Source organism: Pelodiscus sinensis, unplaced genomic scaffold (genome assembly GCF_049634645.1).
Source record: "Pelodiscus sinensis isolate JC-2024 unplaced genomic scaffold, ASM4963464v1 ctg68, whole genome shotgun sequence".
In the NCBI taxonomy this organism is placed as follows: Eukaryota; Metazoa; Chordata; order Testudines; family Trionychidae; genus Pelodiscus; species Pelodiscus sinensis.
In genome coordinates, this window is record NW_027466009.1 from 640,778 (window position 1) to 657,904 (window position 17,127).

The 17,127-nt window shown below is 54.6% G+C and overlaps 1 protein-coding gene, 1 long non-coding RNA gene and 1 other non-coding gene across 7 annotated transcripts in view; 1 reads left to right on the forward strand and 2 right to left on the reverse strand.

Annotated features, from left to right (window-relative positions):
- Positions 1-16,730, forward strand: part of LOC102447265 (uncharacterized) — a 57,903-nt gene extending 41,173 nt beyond the window's left edge. The window contains exons 1-10 of one of the 5 annotated variants that reach the window (XM_075918138.1): positions 2,152-2,291; positions 4,896-5,042; positions 6,442-6,532; positions 9,894-10,365; positions 11,136-11,158; positions 12,241-12,338; positions 12,823-12,927; positions 13,471-13,658; positions 14,909-15,012; positions 15,994-16,730. In XM_075918138.1, the coding sequence (XP_075774253.1) occupies positions 9,955-10,365; positions 11,136-11,158; positions 12,241-12,338; positions 12,823-12,927; positions 13,471-13,658; positions 14,909-15,012; positions 15,994-16,162 (1,098 nt within the window). In that variant the 5' untranslated portion in view covers positions 2,152-2,291; positions 4,896-5,042; positions 6,442-6,532; positions 9,894-9,954 and the 3' untranslated portion in view covers positions 16,163-16,730. Of the gene's footprint in view, positions 1-2,151; positions 2,292-4,895; positions 5,043-5,395; positions 5,777-6,441; positions 6,533-8,372; positions 8,896-9,893; positions 10,366-11,135; positions 11,159-12,240; positions 12,339-12,822; positions 12,928-13,470; positions 13,659-14,908; positions 15,013-15,993 lie in introns of those variants that run through there. The other 4 variants (XM_075918139.1, XM_075918140.1, XM_075918141.1 and 1 more) reach the window with 4 other exon arrangements.
- Positions 523-713, reverse strand: LOC112544979 (U2 spliceosomal RNA). Its single transcript, XR_003088372.1, has one exon. It is a non-coding gene; the product is annotated as a U2 spliceosomal RNA (small nuclear RNA).
- LOC142825925 (uncharacterized) lies at positions 2,207-6,421 on the reverse strand. The gene is made up of 3 exons (XR_012900239.1): positions 6,253-6,421; positions 2,415-2,471; positions 2,207-2,336 (listed from the first exon to the last, which is right to left on the reverse strand). It is a non-coding gene; the product is annotated as an uncharacterized LOC142825925 (long non-coding RNA).
- Positions 16,731-17,127: the final 397 nt, after the last annotated feature.

The window sequence follows — 17,127 nt, forward strand, 5'->3', positions numbered from 1 at the left end:
GGTGAGATCAATGGCCAGCAGGAGGTACCAAAGAGCGGTGAGCAGGTGGCTGCAGAGTTTTCAATGGCCAGCAGGGGTGGCAGAGAGTAGTGAGCCAGTGACCATTGGGCAGCAGGGCAGTGCCCGGGAGCAGTGAGCAGGTGACTGGAGAGGGACCAATGGGTAGCAGGGGGAAACAGAGAGCAGCGAGCAGGGGGCTGGTGTTGGACCAATGACCAGCCTCCCAAAGGCTTAAGTATTTAATCAAACTGAGATTCCGGGTCTGTCCAGGGGTGCTGGAGCAATTTTTTAGCGGAGAAGGAGGGGGTGCCGATGGCAGCTTTTTCTCAGCTGAGCTAGAGCTGCCCTGCCCCTTAGAAACACATGGATTCTAATCTCCTCCTTCGTGGCAGATTTGCAGTCAAATCCCAGCCAGCGCAGGAGTGAGACCCGTTCTGGTTCAAACCAGCAACAGAGTGAAGCTCGGGGCAGAAGCAGAGAGTGAAATTCATTCTGTTTTTCAACCAGAATAGTCTCCCCAAGGGGAGGTGCACCGTTCCTGGAGGTACTGCAATACCAGGTCGATGCGTGGAGTGGATGGAGCAAGCTCCTATTCCATCTCCCTGTTCCAAAAATCCATTTAATATATAGTCCTCAGATAGAGGACGTATCAGATATTAAACTGATAAGAACAGATACTACACTTGATCTTAGCCAAAAGGCCGAGAAGCGATACCAATACGCTGAAATTTCATGCACCCCTCCTACCTGCACATTTTTCTACATCACAAGGACATGCATGAGACATGTACTAGGCACCGCAACGAGACTCTCACAATCGTTTGCCTAAAACCTGCATGTACTTGACCGTCCCGCGTCTCCTGTGTATCCAGTCAAAGGAAAGCACTTCTTGCCTGGTAATTTAGCTTCAAAAAGCAATAATTCCAGCAGACATGTGCATTTCCTCCCGGTTGCTTGTTTCTCCAGCCGAGAGAGCTTGTCTCATCTGCATGAGACCAGCCCTTACGTTGCAGCGTGCTGACGACACGAGGCTGTTAACCCTGTATCGACAGTAGACTCTCAGTTACAAACTCTGAACTGTGCAATCAACCATACACTTCTCAGTTGGAACCGAAAATATTCAATCCGGAAGCCGACGTGAAGAAGAGGGAGAGCAAATACAACACTGTGCTCTGTTCAACGTCAACTACTAAAAATACGAGGGAAAGCGTAAAGATTTGAAAAGGGAAAGGAACATTTTTTTGTCCTTTCTTTCCATTTAGTTTAAGATCGTTAAAGCAGAATCTTCTCCCTAGTAATGTTTCAAAGCTGTATTCAATCAGTGTTCAGTTGTAAACTTGTGAAAGAACAACCGTTGTTGTTTTGTTCAGTGTTACGAACGTTTCACAGCCTCATGTCGTCAGCACGCTGCAACGTAAGGGCTGGCCTCATGCAGATGAGACAAGCTCTCTCGGACCGACAAACAAGCAACCAGGAGGAAACGCGCACGTCTGCTGGAATTATTGCTTTCTGAAGCAAACAGCCTCCTTTCTGGTGTGTTTGTAACTGAGTTTCTACTGTGTTGAGTTCCCAGGCGTGCTGGCCTCCCCCCCAGACTAAGGAGAGGAGCTACTGGATCCAGGATCAAATAAATACAGTGGGCAACAAATGAGAAAACAGGCAAGGAGTTCATAGAGTTAAAAGCGGGGATCTAGAATAGGACTGTCAACAGCGTGAACTGCTCATTTTACACTGTTCCCTTAGGCACACATCATTGTCTTCCTTTTATCAATGAATGTCTGTATTCAAGGGTCTTATCTCACACACTTGAAACGATCAAATTGCATAATGCAAGGCTTGTCACGTGGAAGGACAATTGAAAATACTGCATTGTACAAACACCAGGAGGGTTGGCAGGAGCATTCACAGAGGCCTACCCAGCAAAATCCCTATTCTTGCTAACAGAGCTGAGACCTAGAAGGGTTCATTTCTGCATGCCGATATCCACTCCAGAGGTTCCTTCCTGTCTCCTGAATCTACTGCCATGTGCTTTGTTATGGAGCATTCACACTCGCCTCCCCATCACTGACTGGCGAGTCCTGTTCAGTTTCTGCACTTCGATAATGTGAAATGTTGAAAGGTTCGTCATTTCTGGTCCTGCACGGCCTGGGAGCTGAATGCGAGTCTGCCACTGAGGAGGCAAGCAGTGGAACCCAAGGCTGTGTCTACATTCGTGGCTTCTTGCGCAAGAATCCGCAAAGCATCCACACTGCCCGCCCACTCTTGTGCAAGGAACTTTACAGTACGGCGTGGTAAGAGAGGGCTTCTGTTTGGAGAAAATTTGTTCATCTGGGCCTCTGAGGATAGAACAAGAAGCAATGGGCTTCAACTGCAGCAAGGGAGGTTTAGGTTGGACATTAGGAAAAAGTTCCTACCTGTCAGGGGGGTCAAACACTGGAATCAATTGCCCAGGGAGGTTGTGGAATCCCCGTCTGTGGAGATATTGAAGAGCAGGTTAGATAAATGTCTCTCAGGGATGGTCTAGACAGTATTTGGTCCTGCCATGAGGGCAGAGGACTGGACTCGATGACCTCGCGAGATCCCCTCCAGTCCTAGTGTTCTGTGATTCTTGCGCAAGAGCTCTGCTCTTTTCTAACAGGTGTAAGCCCTCTTGCACAGGAGCTCTTGCACAAGAGGGCAGTGTGGACACCAGCAGGGATTTCTTGCGCACAAAACCCCAATGGCTAAAATGGCCATCAGAGCTTTCTTGCACAAGAGAGCGTCCACACTGCCAAGGGCGCTCTTGTGCAAAAGCACACCTCGCACATGACAGCGTGGACATTTTCTTGTGCAAGACTTCTTGCACAAGAACCCTTGTGCAAGATGTTCTTGTGCAAGAAGCCGCGAGGGTAGACATAGCCCAAGTGTGTGAAGGGCAAGTCTGCTCTAGCTCAGGGGAGAAGAGGCAGGCCCAGTGTTTAAGAGTTTGGGGATTCCCAGTTAAGTAAAGGGTTAAAGTGCTGAAAATATACTATTCATTGGGGATGGGGTGAGCTACCAACTGATTCTTAGCCTTAAAGGCATCAGGGACAACGGGGTCGTTCGATCTGACTGCCCATGTCACGCAGGCGTTAGAATTTCATCCTTTCGCCCCACCGGAAGCCAAATAACATGCCTGGGACTAGATCTGTCGTCCAGAAAGGCAGGCACCCTTGACGACATCGACAGTCCCTGGCTGCTCTTCGTTTGTTCCAAGGGAGCACCAATAAAACATGACAAAAATCTCGCTCCCATCAGCTTGGATCATTGCACACTTAGGCAAGTCTCAGGGCCCGTCTGCCTGGACAAAACTGACCCGCATGGCTAGAGCAGAATAGCTTTGGAAGCCGCGTAAAAGTTGGAAATAGAGCTGCTTTTATTTAGCACAGAGGCTCCCGGGGGAGTTTTATACAGAAATAGCTACAGCACAGGAGCTAGGCACTGCAGCTATGCCTGTCCATTTCCCCGAAAGCGAAATCACGTTCGGTCAGAACTCACTTCCTTTCTTGTAATGTTTTCTGCCATTGGCTGTGGAGCTCTGGCACCACCTGGTGTTCTGATCCGAACACTTGACTGAACGAGGGGAAAATAAACTCTCCATACCTGACAGGCAGCCTGCTTCCCGTGAGAATAGTACGATATAGTTTAGAGAGTTTGTCTGTTTGTTCAAGAATGCCTCTAAAACGGTAAGAGCGAGGCCCACCAAATCCGGAATATAGCTTCCTCTCATCATAACGTAAAGCAACACAAGGTTTGATTGTGCCAAGAAAATGGGATGTGCCCGGAATAGGATTGCATCTCATAAACCCATAATGGCTGTGTCTACACTGGCCACTTATTCCAGAAAAGCAGCCGCTTTTCCGGAATAACTTGCCAGCTGTCTACACTGGCCGCTTGCTTTTCCAGAAAAGCAATGACAATCTAATGTAAAATCGTCATTGTTTTTCTGGAAAAACTATGCTGCTCCCGTTCAGGCAGAAGTCCTTTTCTGGAAAAACTGTTCCGGAAAAGGGCCAGTGTAGACATCACAGTAGTCATAGGTGGGCATCTGGCCAGAGAGCAGGGTGCTGGTGATGGTCTGGCCAGGGTGCAGGTGGGCATCTGGCCAAGGAGCAGGGTGCTGGTGGGGGTCTGGCCAGGGGAAGGGAGCAGGGTGCTGGTGGAGGGTCTGGCCAGGGTGCAGGTGGGCATCTGGCCAAGGAGCAGGGTGCTGGTGGGGGTCTGGCCAGGGGAAGGGAGCAGGGTGCTGGTGGAGGGTCTGGCCAGGGTGCAGGTGGGCATCTGGCCAAGGAGCAGGGTGCTGGTGGGGGTCTGGCCAGGGTGCAGGTGGGCATCTGGCCAAGGAGCAGGGTGCTGGTGGGGGTCTGGCCAGGGGAAGGGAGTAGGGTGCTGGTGGTAGGTCTGGCCAGGGGGAGGGTGCAGGAGCAGCTCAGCTAGTACCTGGGAGTCTGAGCTGAGGCTGCCCTGCACAGCTCTGCCTTTTAAATCTAAGATGACCCACGTGGCTCTTGCTAAGTTCAAAGGGCAAAGCGGCATCCAGACCGGGAATCAGCTGATTCCCAGCTCCCGCTCCTGCTGCCGCTCTGCCCTTTAACCCTAGGAAGGCCCATGCAGGTCTCCTTCGCTTTAAAAGGCAAAGCCGCCCAGGAGGGTGCCAGCCGAGCTGAGAATCCACTGATCCCGGTTTGAGCACAGAGCAGCAGAGGGCCAGGATCAGGCCCTGCCTCCCGCTGCTCCTATTGGCTGGCTCCAGAGCAGTGGGGAAAACCCGTCAGGAGGTCCTGGCACATGTGCGTTCCCCTGGAAGAGGGCGGAGGGGGAGAAACAGCAGCCTGCAGCCGCTTCTAGCTGCACTCTCCTTTCCGGGGCATTTACAGGGCACCAGGACAGAAGATTGAAATTCGGGACTGTCCCTGATTTTCCAAGTCATGTGGTCAGCGTAGCTGTGCGGGGACGCTGAAGGAACTGGGCTTGTTTCGTTTGGAAAGGAGAAGACCGAGAGGGGACATGAGAGCCTTTTTCAGGTATCTAAAAGAGTGTCACAAGGAGGAAGGAGAAAAATTGTTCTCCTGGGCCTCTGAGGACAGGGCAAGCAGCAAGGGGCTGAAACTGCAGCCAGGGAGTGTGACGGTGTTTGCTCTGCACTGATCCTTTAAGGGCAAATCCCCAGCTGTGAGCGAGGCTGAGAGCAAAGCCCCAGGGGAGGCAGTTCTGGCTAATGAGGGCCCAGCTGGGGGTGATATAAAGAAGGGTTCCTGGAGGGAGAGGTGGAACTCACTGCTGCTCTGGACATAGAGCAGTAGGGACCTGGCTGCCAGGGAAGCAGGATTAGCAGTGTGGTAGAGCAGGGCTGGGGAAGACAGGAGGGTCTGGACAAGCCCCCAGGCTATAGGGCCTGAAGCTACTGGGGCTGTAGAGAGGCAGCCATGCTAGGCAGGGGCAGCAGGTCAACCCCCTTTGCCAGTGCTGAGTGGCCATTACAGGCGGCAGTTTGCCCCAGAGGCAGGGCCTAGATGGAGACTGGCCGTGGGTCTCTGAGGCAAGGTGGGGACAGGAGAACTGGGTGCCCCTAGGGAGGGGAGGACCCTGGAGTGCACGCAGGATAAACAGCCACCCCCGAAAGTAGGGCTCAGACTCTGGTGTGGGCACTGCCGGAGGGCCGTGTCCTGAAGAGACACGGGGAGACCCCAGCTGGGGGGAGGCGTCCAGCGAGTCAACCAGCTAATTCCCAGAGCAACCCGCCGGAGGCGCCGTGGGGGTGAGTCGGCCCCGTGACAGGAGGTTCAGGCTGGACATTAATAAAAACATCCCGCCTGTGCGGGTGGTGAAACACCGGACTAAATTCCCTGGGGGGGTTGTGGAATTGCCATCTCTGGAGATATTCAAGAGCAGGCTGGACACGCACCTGTCAGGGACGGTCTAAGACCAGCCGTGGCCAACCCGTGGCTTGTGAGCCACATGTGGCTCTTCCCCCCCCCCCCCCCCCCACTATGGCTCATTAAGCTGCCCCTACGCCAGGTGTCCAGTATTGACCCGGACAGTCTGGTATTTTCGCCTCCTGTGCGATAAAAAACTTCAGAAAATACCAGACACCTAAAAAGTCCTGTATCTTCTGATTTTTTTTTTTTTCCTAGCCAGGAGGCAAAAATACTGGATACTCGTCAACCCTACACCCTCAGCAACTGGGCCCAGCCCCTAGGGCCCCCCATCTCCGCCCCTCCCTCCCCCGCTTACCTGGGTCCGTAGGGAAGCTGCGTTCCAGCTCCATGAAGAAAACAAAAGAGCCGCTGGCAAAAAGCCTAAAGAACTGGGTCTTAGTGCTCAACGGCTCCCGTCTTGCTGTCCCTAGTCTGACCCTGGAGGCACTTAAAGCTGTTTTCTTAAAGGGGACGACGTCTTTGTTTTTTTTTTCTTTTTTGACAGTTTTGCCCTGGCTCTTCACGCTGGGTTCACTGCTGCCTTGGCTCTTGGTCCTGCCATGGGGGCAGGGGACGGGACTCAAGGCCCTCTCACGGTAAACTGTCTGGAGATGTATGGCTGGTTCTTTGGGACTGGGGGACCCATTGGGGCAGGTAGGATTGGATGCTATAGCCCCTCACCTGTGTGCAGGCCCGGGGCTGATGGTGGCGCAGGGAGAGCTGGCGTGTCTGAGGGGTTTTGCTCGTGAGGCTTCCTGCGGGCCGGATTGGCAGCTGGAGCGCTCAGTGGGACTGGTGTGTGGACTGTTTAGGGAAGGTTTCCAGTCTGGGGCTGTAAGCAGCCTTGGTTTTCAGCAATTCGCCCTGAGCGATGCCTAGGCCCGACCTGTTTTATTACAGTGAGATGGAGGGGGCTGGCATGGGGGGGCTCTGTCTGTGGGGTCAGACTGGCAGTTAGTCAGGGATGTGGGGGAGGGGCTGGCAGAGGGGGGTCTGTCTGTGGGGCTCAGACTGGCAGTGAATGTTTCCATGGGCCAGGCGCAGGACTCAGCATTGATGCAGTTCGATCCGTGGGGCAGGAAATCACGACCCCGCCCTGCATTACAGGGGCAGCTGGACCAGCCGTTTCGGTTCCTGGGGCCTTGCTCTGAGCATCCCTCTGTCAGAACCTGGCTTGGAGCCGCAAGTTCCCGGATCACCGCCAGCGCTTAAGGGCTTCCTCCCGGCCCCCGCCCGTCCAGCAGTAATTACACAGCCTGGCAGATCACCTTACTCAGCGCAGAGCTGAAGGATCTGACATTTCCCGTTCTCAGGTTCCTCCCTGCACCTGGGCCGGTCGCTCAAGGGAGCGTGTCTGCCGCCCGGCTGTTTACAACTTCCAATTTACAAGCCTGTTAACATTGTTAATACGCATGAAGTGTAGTACAGTCGAACCTAGGGACCATGGTACCGTTGTGCGGGGCACAGTCCCTGCTGTGGCACAAGGGGGGTGTCTGCTCTGTGACCCGGGGTCCCCCTGCGCTGGGAGGGGAGATTCTCACCGACTCTCCCAAATGTGCCTGTGTTGTGTTGGTGTGGCTGCTTGCACTGGTGCGTGACACATGGCTGTGAGTGGGTGCTTGCGCTGCTGGGTACAGACCCTGCCCCAGCTGAGATCAGGGCCCCGTTGTGCCGGGCGCTGCACAGACACAGTGAGAGACAGTCCCTGCCCCAGCTGAGATAAGCCCCGTTGTGCCGGGCGCTGCACAGACACAGCGAGAGACAGACCCTGCCCCAGCTGGGATCAGGGCCCTGTTGTGCCGGGCGCTGCACAGACACAGCGAGAGACAGTCCCTGCCCCAGCTGAGATCAGGGCCCCGTTGTGCCGGGCGCTGCACAGACACAGCGAGAGACAGTCCCTGCCCCAGCTGGGATCAGGGCCCTGTTGTGCCGGGCGCTGCACAGACACAGCGAGAGACAGTCCCTGCCCCAGCTGGGATCAGGGCCCCGTTGCGCCGGGCGCTGCACAGACACAGCGAGAGACAGTCCCTGCCCCAGCTGGGATCAGGGCCCCGTTGGGCCGGGCGCTGCACAGACACAGCGAGAGACAGTCCCTGCCCCAGCTGAGATCAGGGCCCCGTTGGGCCGGGCGCTGCACAGACACAGCGAGAGACAGTCCCTGCCCCAGCTGGGATCAGGGCCCCGTTGGGCCGGGCGCTGCACAGACACAGCGAGAGACAGTCCCTGCCCCAGCTGAGATCAGGGCCCCGTTGGGCCGGGCGCTGCACAGACACAGCGAGAGACAGTCCCTGCCCCAGCTGAGATCAGGGCCCCGTTGGGCCGGGCGCTGCACAGACACAGCGAGAGACAGACCCTGCCCCAGCTGAGATCAGGGCCCCGTTGGGCCGGGCGCTGCACAGACACAGCGAGAGACAGTCCCTGCCCCAGCTGGGATCAGGGCCCCGTTGTGCCGGGCGCTGCACAGACACAGCGAGAGACAGTCCCTGTGCCAAAGGAGTTACAATTTCAGTAGACACAGGGTAGGTTTAAGGGGGTGTAACACACAAGCAAAGCGAACCATCGGTGTGAGGCAGGTTAGCTGCAGCACGGTTTACTTCACAGGGCATTAGCTAGCTGAATCAGCCAGGGCACGGGGAGGGGCAAGGAGGCCAGGACAGGAGAGTTATGGGGGGCAGGTGTGGGGTGAGGCTGAGGTGAAGCAGCTGTGGGCCAGGGCCCCAGATGGGGCTCCTGCCAGCAGCCAATCAACCCTCGCGGAGAAGGAGAAATCAGCCAACCAAGCCCCGCTCGCTATTTCGGTCTCCCCCTGATCAGTTTCACTGCCCCTCTCTGAACTCCTCAGACTCTGGCTGCTGCGACCAGCTGTTTCACTGGGGACTCCTCGGTGCGGCGGAGCGCAGGGTCTCAGGTGAGGACTCCCGGGAGCCAGGGCCTGCTACAACCCCAGGCCACCGTCCAGGTACGGCTTCTCCAGAAAGCTGGTTGCACCCCGACACGGGCGAATGAATTTGCCTTTTCCGCCACGAGCCTCGGTCGAATCAATTTGATCCAGTCCCCGGCCGTCTAGCAGCCTTTGGAGAAAGCGTCGCGTGTTTCACAGCTCGAACTGGCTGGGATGTGGGTTTAGTTTGTGTGGCTGGTGCAAGGATGTTTGTGCTGGCACAGAATCGCCCTTAGACTGAGCGGATTGTTTTCAATTAAGTCCTGAGTCTAAGCTCATTTGTATCACTTGATTAGTCCCAGTGGGAATTCTCACACGCTTGCAGCGACGGGCGTGTCCACGAGATCAGGTTATGAGAGAGAGAAAAAACATTTCTCTGCTTTTATTCTCCTGCATGGAGCAGCATTTTGTGTACAATCGGTCACAATTTCTCCGCTCCAGTTTAGTAATAGAGATGCAGCCGTGTTAGTCTGGTGTAGCTGAAACAAAAGCCAGGACGATGCAGCACTTTAAAGACTCACAAGATGGTTTATTAGGTGATGAGCTTTCGTGGGCCAGACCCACTTCCTCCAGTTTTAGTGTCCTGTGCGCGGGTCCCTCCTCCCCAGAGCAGTGGGGCGGGAGAAAAACCTGTACGAGAGTAAAGAGCCTGCAAACCGATCAATAGCAGGACAGCACCAAGGCGGATGCAAAAGCAGGAACGGCAGGAACAGCTGTTGACTCCTACTTTGAAACAAACTAGATTTCACGCTGAGTGTAAACCCTAAAGCTCCGTCTTCACTATGAGTTTTCTCTGCAAAAATTATGCTAATGAGGGTCTCATTTGCATGAGTGGCAATCTCATTTGCATATTGTCTTTCACCTTATCCTTGGTGGAGATGAGCCCCATCCAGCCTGGTTTGATTAGCGCTGAGGTCACACGCCCATCTCTGTACCGCTGCCTCAGGGAATATCTCTGCCCGTCCGTGCTCGGTTTGATTCCTCTTCACCCCCTCTCCGTCTCCTCCTTCCCACAGGGCCGGGGGTAAATCGACACACACAAGGAAGGTTCACAGTCGGCCAGCTCTGTCAGGAGCCATGGCAACGCCGGACTATGCTGACCACCGGCACGGTCCCGCGACTTGCTCTCTCTGCCAGGGGCGCTGTCGAGAACCAGTGATCAGATCCTGCGGGCACCGCTTCTGCCCGGCCTGCGTCCACCGGCCCCGGAGGGACGTGACAGAGCAAATCCCCTGTCCTTGGTGCAAGGAAGATTTTCAGGGGGGGAAATCCAGCAGCCACGCCTGGGCGGGGGATGAAATAGACGAGCCATTCCTGTTAGAGGACCCGGGTGCGTGGCCGGAGAGGGTGTGTGCGAACCACAAAGAAGAGCTAAACTTCTTCTGCGTGGAGGATCAAACCTTCATTTGCCGGGTCTGCAGGGCGAGCCGGAGTCATCAACCCCACACGGTGCTTCCCAGAAGGGAGGCTGAAACCGACATGAGCCAGGTAAGAAACTGCAAATTCGATAATTGTTACGTGCACTGGAGCAGCTCCCAGATGCCGTAGCTGAGATCAGGTCCAATAGTGCCGGGCGCTGCACAGACACAGCGAGAGACAGTCCCTGCCCAGCTGGGATCAGGGCCCCGTTGTGCCGGGCGCTGCACAGACACAGCAAGAGACAGTCCCTGCCCCAAACAACTTGCAGGGCGGGACAAGGCAAACAATGGAAAACGCACCATCCTTAGAGCAAACTGAAATATTTTTGAACAAAATAAGTTGTGGGAAAATGGCCACTTTTAATTTTTTTTATTTGATTGTTTAATAAATGTCAGTGAAACTGGGATCAAAACATTGAACTTCTCCTGCGTTTTCCCACTGCCCTGGGGAGTTTCACTACGTCTAAAGCGCGACCTGCGTTGCTGTCACACAGCTGGGCCACATGGTGGATAACAGCCTACTACCTCTGTCGCTTGATGGAGTTACCTCTAAGGCACAAGCTGTAGTGGTCACAGCCTGAGCCAAGAGCTCTGATGTCGGGCCCACACACACACACTTTGAATATCAGTGACAAATATAAGTGAGCTATGAATCCGGCCGGCCAAGCCTTTTCCTTCACCCTCTACTCGCTCCCAAGTCCCATGTGCTGGACTGACAAGAAACAGTTGTTCTGCAGGGGGGTGAGTTACAACAGTTGGTGGCCTCTTCCGGTGTGAGCCGCCTCTTGCTACTAGAGGTGTCGGGAACACAGGGTAAGGGGCTGTTGCTTTTTCTTCTAGGACCTCCGGCGCACCTGGGGCGGGTAAGTGGCTCCGGCTGTCTGCTTCCTCTTGTGCTTTGTGATGCTAGGAAGGGCTCAGGGAAACAGGTGTGAGCCCAAAGGGTAAGTCCGCACCGTCAGGGCCCCACTCGGCTGACGGCGGCTCCCCCGGCAGGTTGGTAATAGCGGCGAGAACTCCCCCACTCATACTGGAGACGGATTCCAGCCCCGGGCCAAGTTTCCTTTGCTGCTTTGTTTGTCGTGCGGGTTCTGCAGCTGCCGGGAGGCGCTAGCTGTCCTCGCTGTCAGAGGCTACGTCTACACTACGCGTTTTCTCTCGGCAAAAAATATGCGAATGAGGGACTCGTTTTGCATGCATCATGATCTCATTTGCATATTGTCTGCCGAGCTGTTTCTGTGCTCGGGGTGTTTGCGCAAAAACAAGCGATGTGGACAGTTTCTTTTTGCACAAAAACCCCCTTTTTCTGTAAGATCCTTGTGCCCCAAAAAAGGAGGTACACCGGTCTTGCGGGAAAAGGGGTTTTTTGTGCAAAACCCCCTTTTTCCGCAAGATCCATACGCCCCAGAAAAGGGTTTTTTATGCAAAAAGAAACCGTCCACACAGCTTGTTTTTGTGCAAAAACGCTCCAGCACAAAAACGAATCCGCAGAGAATATGCAAATGAGATGGCAACACATGCAAATGAGTCCCTCATTAGCATATTCTTTGCTGAGAACTCGCCGTGTAGACGTAGCCTGAATCTCTCTCTGGCTGCTGCGTTAGCTCCTGCCTTGTCCCAGGCTCCTTGAACCCCTTGGCCTGACTGCCTGTGTCGTGGGCTACAGCAGTCGCGGGCCTTGGGCAGTCTGTCCGGTGTCTGCGGCTCTCCCTCCTGCCGAAAGGGGCTTCATTGCTCCTGTTGAGACAGAAATAGGGGGCTGAGTCATAACTGGCCAATAACTTGCAAGGCCAGCCAGCTGTTGACGTTGGATGAGGACTCAGTTGATGGCCCACATAGCCAGTAATAATAAATCCCACCCCCCCTTGCCTCTCCCCCATTCTCCCCCCTTCCCACCCGGAGAGGGCCCGGCCGGCGGCTTCAGTGGATTCTTGTGTTTCTGTAGCTGGGAGAAGTTTCCAAGCTCAAAGCCAACTTCTGCTGCGAGCAGAGACCTACACATGGAGGAGCTGGCGGCAGACGGTGATCTAGCTGGACTCAAAGGTAACGGGAAATGATTGTTTGGGGCAGAGGGTTTCTTCTTCAGAATGCGTGGATCTGCATCTTTCTGCAGGGCCTCATGGGAGTTGTAGTTCCCGCGTGCCCTCATTTTCCCCCAGGGGCTGGGCTCCCGGGCTGGACTACATCTCCCATGATGCACCCATGGTAACGTGACTCCTGTGATGCATCATCCAATAGGAAGAGCCTGGTGCATCATGGGATGTGCGCATACCGGGGGTATGGAGGAAGGCAGGGCCACCCGGCCAAAACGCTTCCAGGAATACGTGGTGCTTTTCATTGGTGGGGCGCAAAGGGCTTGACACAGGAAATTGGTCCCGTTTTGCAGAGGGGAAACTGAGGCAAGGATGGGCGTGAAATGGCTCAGGGATGGGAAAATGCAGGCCAGTGTCCTCCAAGGTCTGTCCACACCTGGGCTCTCACTTTGCCCCCAAGAGATTTTAAAGGGCTTTCCCCTCCCCCATTGCAGATGCACCGTCTTTCTCCAGGGTCCAGACGTTCATGGCGTGGTTGGTCCTGTTCCTTTTCCTGATTGCCATCGGCGGCTTGAGCGCCACCATCTTTGCTTTTGCACGTGAGTGGGAAGGGCCCAGGACTCGGCTACACAGTCTGTCCTCCTGGCTCTCTTTTCCCTTTCCCAGGCAAGACCAGACCCCATCCCCTTTGAGCTATTCCTGATGGAAATGGGCAGCTTCCTAGTTGGCCATTCCCTTTCTTAGAGGGGAGATCCCTACTAGCGTAGACAACTGAGAATGTCGTCTTATATGGAATCACTTTCTCAAATGGGGGGGGGGATTATGAAAAGAAAACTGATGCAAGCTACAGCCCCCAAATAGACATCTACACAACTCGCGCTCCAACTTTGCTTCTCTTGTTGACCAAGGGGGAACAAATTGCAAGTGTAAAAAATCAAGATTGGGGATATCTGGGACAGTCTGGGTATACTTGATTCTGCCCCAGCAGACTTGATGCCCTCTCATTGTCCCAGCCCAACATTTCGACAATTACAGCTGTGTCTCCCTGGTGCCAGTGGGAAATTTACCTGCCATTCTCGTGGCACCAGGACGACACCCCAGTGAGGGGGAAGCCTTCATGTGGTGTTATAACTTATTACCAGGAGCAGCCGTCAAACCTGATGGGGCTGATCCAAGACCATCCGCAGCCTCCTGTTGTCCAGAAGGCTGGATCGGTGCCGGAGGAAACTGCTACTACTTTTCTGAAGACGAAAGGAACTGGGAAACCAGTCAGAATTATTGCTCTGTGCACGCCGCCTCTCTGGCTGCGAACGATAGCTTAGAAGCTCTGGTAAGACAGAACCATCTATACGTGTTGATTCAGTGATACCACATTGGGGACAGTAGGAGGTATGGGTATGAGACCAGGAAAAATAATGTGGTCGCAAGCCCCGCCCCCAATGCAAGCCCTGCCCCAATGCAAGCCCCGCCCCCACATGACACCAAGTGTCCCTCTGTCACAGAAATCATGAGATGAGGCTTAAAAACCGTGGTACTCAGACACATTTCAAAGCTTTCCTCCGCAAACACAGAGCTGGCAACGTTTTACATGTTTAACGGGAGGCAGAGAATTTTATCTAGTCCCAGGACTTACGAGCTGGGGTTTCAGGACTACACACTGAGTCTAACGATGAAATCATAAGAGAGGGCAACTCCAGATGGGGTTAAACATCCAGATGTTGTCATTAGGGTTCAGAGTCAACACCCAGCGGCAATTAGCAGGGCGTGTGCCATCGTGTTAAATGATTGGCTTGGGCTCTCTGCAGACTCAGGCAGGAGTGGCTGTATCATTTACAATCAGTTCTCATTTTCAACCATGTGGGATAGAGCATCTCAATTCTCTGACTCTATTAGTTCTATTATAGTCAGCCTAGAAGTTACAGTCAGAGATCAGGGCACATTGATATATGGAACCACAATCCATCTTAAATGTGTGGGGAATTATTAAAAGAAAACAGATGCAAACTATAGACCCAAACAGACTTCTACAGAGCTCGTGCTCCAACTTTGCCTCTTTTGTTAACCAAGGAACCCCACCCTGTGATTCTGTGAAGATCCCAGCGATATCTACTGGCTGTATGAGATACTTGTATAGACATGTCACAAAGGAGCCAGCCAATGCTTCCCTGAAGAGTTTGTAATCTAAGATTTGGAAGCACAAAATAGCAGCCCTTCCTCCCCACTCCCTGCCTGCCACGGGTAGGCTCAGTGACCTAGTTCCAGGCATGGGACTTTAAGCTACAGCTGATATCCCCAATTCAGCTCCTGTAGGGCAGCCCCGGATGGGAGGTGGGTGAGATGCAGCTAATGCAGGTTGGTTTCACCATTTAGTCTCAGGGTTAGGCCAATAACCTGGGCTCGATTCCTAGCTCATCTGCAGACCTTTGTGGTCACCTGGAGAATATTTAGGAGCCCAGCTCCCATGGACGGACCTGGTGGCCTCCAACGGAACTGCATGGTAGACCCCCACGGCCGCATACGCGCCATAAATGGGCAGGGGAGAGGGATATGTATGACGTGATTTCCCTTTGCATTATTCAGAATATCACATTGCACCGTAAAGGGCCCTCCAATCACTGGGTTGGACTCCGGAGGGAACCGGGCCAGCCCTGGAGATGGGTGGATGGCGCTGCATTCAACCACCCGTGAGTCCTCTTCTTTCTGATTGCACACGAAGGGCAGGATTAAGGGGATTACGTCATGATAGAAGACAACTATGGTCAGAGCCCCACCCACTACTTGGGAGCATTAGGAAAGCCTCGTTCCCAGAGATGTAGCTGCCCCCTTTCTGGCACCTCCAGAAGTGGCCGCAGAGGCCTGTCTACTCCCAGAGTGGTATTGGTGGCAGCAGTGGGATACCTTGCCCAACAGCCGGGTCTACTGCTCTCCTCATTCCTGCCCCACAGCACCCCCTGCTGGGTTGGGGTTGCTATGGACTGTCACTCACTAGCAGGGGTGCAACATCCCATGTCTGGGCAGTGTTGTAAGTCATGACTGGGAGAGGACGGCAGGCAACGTTTCCCCGTCTCCCAAGGCCAGTTCCTGGAACGGGAACACCGCTGTCTAGTGGCACTTAGGAATGTGTCCCAGGGTTCGTATAACCCAAGCACTCGTGAGAGACTCGGGGGGGATTCTGCACATCCATCCGCCTGGCATGGTTTTGTATTTCCCTGCTTAAAAAAACCTTTGGCCTAAATGCTGCAGTTCCGACTCTGCCCACCAGGGGCCGCTGTGTCATCAAACCAGCCCCTGCAGCGCCCTCTAGCGGGTGAGGGCGGAATGGCAGCTTGTCCAGGCCACCACGTTTGTGATGGGGGCAACTATTAAATTTTCTGCCCCGTGCTGCAGAAGTGCCATGGGGCAGAACCCAGCCCAGCCCCTTAGGCAAGAACCGTGGGGCAGATGGAGCTACTGGGGGGCACAGAGTTGGGGTGAAAATGGCTAGTGGGGGAAACTGGGGGCTAGGACCAGCCCCCCTCTTTCCATCTGAAGTCCTGCCCCTTTTGGGGGCCTGGCAAGTCTGTCCGTCCCCCTGCATCTACCCCACGCTCTCCAGGTTCACACCCGGGTTCCTTTTTTCTCTCCCTCTGCTCCTCATTCTATCCATGGGTGCCTCTTCTGGATAGATTAACCAGCCCCCTTGAGCCCCACAGCTTTGCGATCCGGGGGGCCGGACTGTGCGCTTACCTGGCGGACGGCGTTGTGAGCAGCGCGGGGTGCGACACGGAGAGGAAATGGGCCTGCAGCAAGCCGCACGGACGGATAGGCGCGTCGCCGGAAGACGCCGAGTGTTAAGAGCCCTCAACCTGCAGCCTTACACGACAGCTCCCGGCAGGAACCGGACTGGACCACACCAGAGCAGGTCTCCTCCAAGCGTCACCCTCGCATGCGGGGAGGCCTGTAGTACCGCTGGGTCCCAAAGCCCACGGCTAACATTGGACGGCATGCAAGGATCTGAATTTTAACACAAGCGGACCGTGTCCCCAACACAGCAAACGCACGTGAGACACCCTCCAAGAGCCACGCTAGGCCCAGAGATCGGTCGGAGATGGGGAAACGAATCTGTTTGGCTTTGAAACCGACGAGCGGGTCTGTGGCGCCTTAAAAACGAATCACTAGCTGGGACCAGGAGCTTTGGTGAGCAACGCCCACTTCCTCAGAGGTACTGGCGTGGAAAGAACAGAAGCAAGATGGCTATAACAGAGGGGAAAGCTACCTGTCAATTGTAGGACGATGCTAATGAGGCTAATTGGGTGAGCTGGAAGTGTCCCAGTCTTTGTGTTTGTTGTAAAAAATGCGGCGGTTGGAGGTAGGGGAGAGACTGGCTTTATAATGCGCCATCCAGTTAAAGTCTTTGTGCAAACCCAGGGAAACTGTGTCACATTTGTTGATCAGTGTCAATTTCGCACTCTTGTGAAATTCCTTGAGAAGAACAGCTCCTTGTAAACCCGTGAGCGAGTGCCCCGGCGGGTTAAAATGTTCCGGGCTGTGCCGGTTACGCAGACTGATAGGTTTTTCTGCGGCCACGAGAGAGGGAAAGCTGTGGCCGGGGGGGCGGGGGGGATGGAAGCGACTGTGGCCGCAAACAGAGGGGCCGGGTTAGAAATGCCAGGTGGTCCTACCCACCCCCGGCCCAGACAGAACCGCTGGGCTCCCCCAGTCTGGGCCTCAGGGGATCCCGGATAATTTGGGGCCAGCGCTTTCCGAAAAGCAGTCGGTCTTGACCTAAAACGTTGCGTGACGGAGACGACGACGCGGCG